The sequence below is a fragment of the Zea mays genome, chromosome 7 (genome assembly GCF_902167145.1).
Source record: "Zea mays cultivar B73 chromosome 7, Zm-B73-REFERENCE-NAM-5.0, whole genome shotgun sequence".
NCBI classification, from domain to species: domain Eukaryota; kingdom Viridiplantae; phylum Streptophyta; class Magnoliopsida; order Poales; family Poaceae; genus Zea; species Zea mays.
Window position 1 is genome coordinate 33,694,300 of NC_050102.1, and position 8,569 is coordinate 33,702,868.

The following is an 8,569-nucleotide window of genomic DNA, read 5'->3' on the forward strand; positions in this document are numbered from 1 at the left end:
AATGAATGCGAAGGCGTGCGTATCCCAGAGGCGTTATGCCAGGTTCCGCCCGTTGGCCTATGTCGCGCGCAGTATGCCACGTGGCAGCGTCGGGTCTCCGCCTGAGCGGGGAGCAGGAGTGTATGCGGATAGGTCCGGACATGTGTCGGCACCAGACCCCACCTGGGCCCTGATTAAGGCCCGGGTGTGTTCTGTCCTGGAACCTTGGGATCCTACTGTGGGCGGCCCGGACCCCATACGGGGGGGGGTCCGGATCCCATTCTAGGGGTCCGGTCCGTACACGTGGGAGTCCTGGACCAAACTTGGAGGTCCGGACTGTATATCCAGGGGTCCGACACTTTCCCATGGGGGTCCGGACTCACTGTTGATGCCTTGGAGTATATCACTTTCTCTGGACACGTGGCGGCCCCGGACCCGCCTATGTGGTGGGGTCAGGCACTGTTGCTGGCCCAGAGTAGTCGCCCGAGGCTGGGGCGAGTCATGGCCTGGTCCCGCATACAACTCTTTTACCACGCGACTAAAGATAGTCGTGTGGGTACTGCGTCTTTACACAGTAGTAAGGGGTACCCTAGTTTCAGGGTACCAACAAAGATGAAGAAAAAACGAACAAACCGGTATTTGTGGAACGAGTGATAGTGCCGAATAATTTTCTTTATATCTACCAACCTTGATTTGGTGGAGTATCTCTTGATGAGCTCCATCATATTTGTGCATTGACAGTTAGATCTAGCATTTTGGTAAATTTAGATTTTGTTTATGTGACCTTTTGAGTAACTTTTTTGTTAAATCTCATTATTTTTGCGAATTTAGAGTTAATGGAGCATTATCAAAGAGACCCTTTGACCGAGTACTCACTGCCTCTACGACTACAAAGCACAAGTTTCGTGCATCGTGCATCGTTGTGCGTCGCGCGTGAAGCACGTGTGATTATTCCCCTCCCCTGGATAAGGCTTATCACAGGAGGCAAAACCAATCCCGCCTCACCAGAGGCAAAAGTAATTTCTACTATACAAAGCACCACTTTCCACGACCTTCCACAATTTCCATCGTCATCAACTTTTGGGAAAAGATCAATTATATTTCTTTGTAACCTGTGTCCAAGTCGAGCGCTGCTTCCGAACCCCACTGAATCCAGCCTGCCCCATGACATGTCGTAGCCCGACGCCGAAGCCATCCCCATCACCATCGCCACAACTATGGATCTCTACGAGTAGCACGAGTGCAACGTTGAACCCGAAGTGGTAGAGGTGGTCGGCGACGAGGATGGATGCGACGAGCGCGTCGCGTTGGCACCACTCGGGGTGCCTAGCATCAGGGCGGGTGTGGATTGAGGAGAGGAGCGTGTAGAGGCGGTCGAGACGAAGAGTGGGAGGAGAACATGGAAGAGGCAAATGAGGAAGGGCGACAGTGGGCAGGCCAGGTCCGAGTGGAGGGAAGCGAGAAGCGTGATGGCGTCGTGGAAGTGTTGGAGCTCTGTTAGGGAGAGGGCGGACAGAGCGAAGAGGATGAGGTGGTGGTGCTGATGGGGCATGTTGGTCAGATGGGAGAGATAGGAGAAGAACGGGGATCGAGAGATAGGGGAGGCCGAGGAGGCCTTTCGGTCGCCGCGACGAGAAGGTTTGGGAGGAGGCAGTAGCCATGGCGCCTCGGGCATTAAAATCTAGAAGATGAAAAGTCCGGTCGACCCTCGATAGGTGGAAATGAACTGTATGCGGGTATTGGGCTTCTGCGTTTGTCTGCTTTTATGTTGGACTTTGGACCTGCAACAGAATTTTGATTGCTTTTGAAAATTTGTTGGCGAAAACCATTGTTAATCGATGGGCACTCTTTGTCTCATGAAAGGTGTGGTTAAGTTATTTCCTTATCTTATCCGTCAAATAGTATTTCTCTATCTCTTCTCTTATGTTTCTCTGAATATATAGTTATGACACACTTAAATAATTTATGTGCTATTACAACGCACGACATTGTATTAGTAGAATTTTAAAGTTCACATAAAGCTATATCCTCCGTCTTAAAATAGTTGACACTCTCATTTTTTAAAACCAATTATTTTTAACTTTAATTAAATATCTAAAAATAATTAATATTTATAGTATATAATTAGTATTAATCTTTGGATATTTTTTAGAACAACTTTTTATTTTAGAATTTAATTATTGCTTTTTTAATAAATTTTGTAAAATATAAGAAAGTCTCCACCACATAATACTATAGCCATAATTCGACGGAACGAGCTTCATGTACTGGAAAACCTGATCTCATCTCGAACGACGTGTATACGCAGCAGGCAGCAGCCGAGCCGTCGCCACTTCAATTAAGCGCCAGCTGCGCGCCACAGTACCCCAACCGACCCTGCCGGCGACGGCGTTCATAAATTGGGATGGGGGCAGAAACAGATTCGTGTTCCCACCTGTAGAGAGAACTGTAGATCCCTGTCATCCAATCACTCACCATGCAATACCTCACCGATGTTGCTCGCTCCAAGGACCTGCTCAAGGTTGTAGGCCATTCGGTGACCATGGCGATGAGCGACGGGGAGTTCCTCAAGTCGAGGAAATGGGCCGTCGGTGGCCACGATTGGGAGGTACACTTGCGTCCCAAGGATCACCCGGTGGGCCACCAGCGCCCGGTGACGCTGAGGCTCGTCTTGATCTCCGAAGCGCGCTGCGGCGACGTCGAGGCCAAGCTCAGCTGCCGCCTGGTTGATCCGATCGGGAGGCTGAAGCCGTCGAAGGAGAAGAGCATGTCGCATAAGTTCTACAAGTCCGGCGATTACTCCGGTGCAATCCAGGTGACGGCAAGAGAGGATCTGGAGCAGTCTGGCTACCTGGTGGACGATTCCTACACCGTGGAATGCAGCATCACGGTGCTCAAAAAGGCGCCGGCGCTGAATACTGCGGCTGCGGCGACGGCCATGGATCGCGATGCTGCGATGCTGCCGTCCCTCGAACTGCAACGGCGCTTGGGCGAATTTCTGCAGAAGGGGATGGGCGCGGACGTCACGTTCCATGTGTCCGGCGAGAAGTTCGCCGCGCACAAGGCCATCCTTGCCTCGAGGTCGCCGGTGTTCATGGCGGAGCTGTTCGGGGGAATGAAGGAGGAATCGTCCCGGCGGCACATCGAGGTGAAGGGCATAAAGCCCGAGGCGTTCAAGGCCGTGCTTCACTTCATCTACACTGGCACGGCGCCGGAACTGAACAAGAAGGGCGACGGCGCGACGTCGTTGGCGCAGCATCTGCTTGCCGGCGCGGACAGGTACGGCCTGGACATGCTCAAACATTTCTGCGTGGTCAGGCTCGCGGACTGCATCACCGTCGACACGGTGGCGACCACACTGGCGCTAGCGGAGCAGCATGGCTGCTCGCAGCTCAAGGCTAGCTGCATCGAGTTCATCGCGGGATATCTTGACGCCGTCTTGGAGACAGAGGGGTACAAGCACCTGGAAGCAAGCTGCCCCTCGGTGCTCGCTGATATCCTCAAGGCTACGCGGCGACCAACCAATTGAAGCGTCGAGCGGGATGTTTTTTCCTTTTCATCTTTATTTTTTAATGACTCCATCTTCATGTGAACGATCAGCTACACTAGTTGCTACATTCTTCATCTTTCATCCACTTCTGATTCTGGAATCTTGATGCAGTAATTGTGGTCTTGGCAACATGTTCAGAATCATGGCTTCTCTATTTCAGATTATATTTTCCAGTTTTGCTATACCGTGTCGGATGAAAACCTTCTTTCCAACAACTGTTTTCCCGGCTCTTTTTTCCCTAAATCGTATACATAGGAGGGAATAAAACTACGATTTAAATGAAATTTTGCCTCAGGATTCATATATTTCTTCATAATTCATTTGTGTTCTTAACTAATTTTAGTTTTAAAATAAATAAAAATAAAGCCCCACCGAGTACTTTTCTGTGGAAGCAGCAGCCCCGTCGATGATAATTCTTGGATGTTAATTTATGGCTGTTAATTTCCGGAGACCATGATAATCGGTGTGGAGGGGGCAAAACAAAAAATTCTTCCGCAGGAAAAGAGATGGGAGGGTGTAAACGCAAAATAGCTGGACACTATTGGATGATAGATCCTTGGCCTAGATTTAATATGTGCATTTGAGCACCATAATTCTTTAAGCATAGAATACGTTGCCTAAAATTTACACCACCTTAGTCGCACCTCAATTGTCTTTGTGACCTAAGAGTATTGTATCCAAAAAGGGATGATCGGGCACTTTCAAACATTGAGATCGATCGGCTAATTGTACAAAACCTCGAGAATAGGTTGTTAGATTTGCTCTTTATGATGATTATTTTAGTGTCTTTTCAACGTAGAATTTGTATAAATAAAAATTCAGGTTTCAGAAAGGAATACTTGGGATCTTTAGACTAATTTCAATGGAAGACTCTAAACCCTCTGCTACTATAAATATAGAGAAGATTATCTCATACAGTTTATAATAGTATTATCTAAAATCTACTCTAAATTATAGAGAACAATATATTTTAGACGACAAATTAAGAAAAATTAAAATGTTTACACAATTGAGGGTATAACAACATATACATATAAAAAACTGAAGCAAAAAACTTCCCTAATACAATTTTTTTATGTATAGTGGATGTTGGAGAGAATGATATATAGATGAAAAAATATTAAGATGAGTCTTGTAAAAGATAGATATAAAGAAGCAATATAGAGGACACTGAAGGAAACATGTGACACCTAAGATAGGGGTAGAGATGTCAATGGAAAATTCCCCATCGGGTTATAACATCCCAGACCCATCCCTATCATGTTTGATCCATACCCATACCCATCCCCATACCCATCATGGGTACAAAACACATCCCATACCCATCCCCATTCGGGTTTCGGGTCCCCATCCCCAATTAAGGGATAACTAGATACTAACAGCTAGCATAAACTATCCAAATTTCATACATCACCACCTCGGCAAGCACTCATCCATGAACCATGATCCATTCATCCATCCATCAGAAAAGAAATTAGTACTTCGGGACCAATAAAAGAAATGGAGTCTGGTCACCATCCGAGTTTGTTGGTGCCTGAGAATCCATGGTCGCCACCGTCGTCCTAGGCTCCTAGCAGTCTGCGGTGCTCCTCGTCGCTGGTGAAGTCGCAAATGTGCAGTGCCAGCGCAACTGTCCAGGCATGCAGCAGCTGGTCGGCTGGGTAGGGCGTAGTGTATGACTGGTTATTTTAGGGTTTTGTATTTTGCTGGTCTACATGTTGTATTGTTGTGTTGCCTTGTTGGGCTAGGACCTGGGGTCTGGTGCGCTGTCGTGCTGGGCTTGGTGGCCGGCTCGGCCTCAACTTATTCATACAAAAAGGACAGGTGTACACATATGAAATACCCATGGGTAATCGGGTTTGGATTATTGCTTCCCAAACCCATACCCGTTTACCCAATGGGTGGAGATTTTGTCCCATATCCATACCCATGGGGACAATTTTTGTCCCATACCCGTACCCTAATAGGGGAATTCCCCACGGGTTAGCGGATATCGGGTCCCCATTGACATCTCTAATAGGGGGTGAATTAGGACTTCTAAAACTTTTACTAAACTAGGTCACAAATAAATCCTAGAGCAAAACCTATGCAAGTAATCAAACTAGAATGTGCAAACTAGGTTTTGCCTAAGTGTTGTTATCTCTATCGCAATGTCTAAGTTTCAATCCTAAACAATCTAAGTATAAAGACAATATTAAAACTTAAATGCTTAATGTAAATACGGAAGGTAAAGAGCAAGGTAGAGATGCAAACTCCCATGGATGACACCGGTATTTTATCGAGGTATCCGGAACCACACAAGGTCCCGACTAATCCTCGTTGGTGTCCCTACGCAAAGGGAAGCCCACGCGAGGGCCAAGCACCACGGTCGAGTAACTCCGTAGAGAGTTGCGGGCCTTGTCCACGCGCAAGTGGTGCTCCGCTTCCGGCTCCTCTCGGACGCTTCCTGTCGTCTCCACTATCGAGCTTCCGGCCAAAACGATGTGGGCCTCGTTCCATGCGGTACACGGTGGCGGTCGTGACACAAACGCGGTTGTCACGGTCTCGTAAGACTCTCGCCCCACTCGGTATAATTACAACGGCTTGCACAAGAGCCGAGGGGTTGTGTGGTTTTTCTAAACTCACTCAACTAACTAGGGTTTACCTAGAGCAAGCACAAAAGCGGTCTAACTAACCTAATCACTTTGCAAAGCATCTACACTAATCACCGAGTGATTCTATTAAGCACTTGGGTGTATAAGCACTTGGAAATGTCTACTATATGCCTTGGTATGTTGCTTGTCAATTCTTTTTGTTGACACATGAACAACCAAGGAATTTGCCCTTTGTCACTCTGAAGATACCTTTTTAGGGTTTAGCTTTAGGCCTACCCTTCGAAAATTAACGAAGGTCTCTTGGAGGTCTGAGTTGTGACTTTGTTGCTTCGTGCTTCTTACAATTCTTACAATGATATCATCAACATGAGTCAAGACATTCCTACCAAGCTATGTGCACAACACCTTGGCTGTCATTCTACTGAAAGTTCCACCAACATTCATGAGCCCCTCAAGCATCCGAAGATATCAATAAGTGTTGTTAGGGGTTATATGAAGCTGGTATTCGTCTCAACCTCATTTTCATCCAAATCTGATGATAGCCTAAACAACAATCTAGCAGACTCATGAGCTCCGAAGTAGGTGCTGCATCCACAAGGGAATCAATTCTTAGGAGTGAATATTCATCCTTCGGGCATGCTTTGTTGAGGTTTGTGAAATCAATACATGAAAGGGAAATGTGCCCTTGGGCCATTTCTAAGTATTTTGGTGATTTAGTGTCCAACACAAGTGCCTAAGTGTTAAAAGGTGGACAAAGTACAAATCAAGTATAAAGGTATGTTTCTCAGACTTAGTACATTGTTTTAGAGACTAATGTATTGTGTCTAAGTGCTGGAAACAGGAGAAATCAAGTTGGAATTAAAGATGACTTTGTTCAGCCAAAGTCAGCTCTGTTTGGGTGCACCGGACTGTCCGGTGGTGCACCGGACAGTGTCCGGTGCGCCAGGCTAGCTCAGGCGAACTTGCTGCTCTCGGGAAGTAATTATCGGCGTACGGCTAAAATTCACCGGACTGTCCGGTTAGCCAACGGTCGGCCGTGTGACACCCCAGTGTCACCTAGGGTTTCTCTTAAAAAGCCAAACCAAGAACCATTATTTTATGTGAACCAGAGTAAGCATGAGCATCAAGATAACTTAAGTGATAAAGAATTCACCAAGTATATGTTTAAAGGTGTCATGATCAAAACAATTGAGTCTTTGAAAAGATAAGAATGTGCAACCCTAATTAAGAACTCTAAGTGAACCCCATGGACAAAATTCAAGAAAATAAGCAAAAGGGAATGAAAAGTTTAAAATTTTGAGTTGAGCCAATTATATAAGTTAAAGTATATTTGATAAGCAACAAAATAGATTGAGAAAGCTTAGCCAAAATAATTCAAGAAAACCCCCAAATCAAGCTTCTTTTGTTGGGACTCATTGGGAATTCTGAATTTCAGAATCCTGAAATTCAGACCTTGAGCCAAAGATCAGGGATGTTCACCTTGATCCCTAACTCGAATCCTAATGGTCCCATTGACAAATTTGTGTCTAACTAACCCCTCTGTCGTGTGCCAGAAGATGGCATTGGGACGCGAGCCCTAGACACGACAAAACTTGGGATTTGCCTCGGGTTTGGGCAGGGAGACAGACCAGATTTCCTGGCTCCATATCTCTGCAACCAGTAGGCAAAATCCTATGACCTCCACACAAAAATGGTAGCTTATAGGGAGGAGAAGAGGTTTCGTGCACTGGCCAAGGCGAGAGCAGGCTCGGATGAGCGACCACACGCGCCAGAGCTTGGGCAGAACGCACGGGCACACGTGTTCGACCCTGGTCGGCACGCCAGAGCTCGCCCAACCCGCGCGCGCGCTCGCCCCGGCGTCCGGTCAAGTCCGCCGCGCGCCCACGCCCTCGGCCGTGCCCGCCCGCGCCTATAAAGCCTCCCCGAGCGCACCTCTCTTCGCCCCGCACTCACCCTCACCGGCCAGCCACCGTTCCTTAGCTCCGGCGAGCGTATTTCCGCCCGCCATTGCCGCCAGAGCTACGGCCGCCGTGGCCAGCCCACTCCAGCCGCCCTCCAGCCCAACCTGTGCTTCGGCTAGCTCCGCCAGTAGCCCGTGAAGCTCGCCAAGCCCTCGGACCCGACCGGACTTCACCGGAGGCCCGAGATCAACCTCACCGGACTTTGGTCTTCCGCCGCCGCGAGTGGACCGAGCTATCCAGTGAGTCTCTGCCCAATTCCTTTCGCTCATGTCTTCTCTAGCATCCCGTGGACCTCTCTGACCTATTTGATTGAACTACCTCGCCGTGATCAGGCCGGTCTCCTCGCCGCCGACGAGCATCCCCGCCTGCGCGCGTGGACCGACCAACTCCGGCCATCTCCGTCGACGTTCCGCACACCGTTGTGATCCCCGCGACCTCCCCTTCACCCTCGACCACTTCACCGGAACAGTCTCGCCGCCGGTAAG

At 48.2% G+C, this 8,569-nt stretch overlaps 1 protein-coding gene across 1 annotated transcript; it reads left to right on the top strand.

The window, feature by feature from the left end:
• The first annotated feature begins 2,325 nt into the window (after window positions 1–2,325).
• On the top strand, window positions 2,326–3,702 carry LOC103632235 (BTB/POZ and MATH domain-containing protein 2). Its single transcript, XM_008654051.3, has one exon. The coding sequence runs from the start codon at window positions 2,456–2,458 to the stop codon at window positions 3,506–3,508; it is 1,053 nt and encodes a 350-aa protein (XP_008652273.1). The 5' UTR covers window positions 2,326–2,455; the 3' UTR covers window positions 3,509–3,702.
• Window positions 3,703–8,569: the final 4,867 nt, after the last annotated feature.

What these genes read in the sequence shown, in the direction of transcription:
- LOC103632235 (XM_008654051.3), top strand. Translation starts at nt 2,456, where the DNA reads ATGCAATACCTCACCGATGTTGCTCGCTCCAAGGACCTGCTCAAGGTT.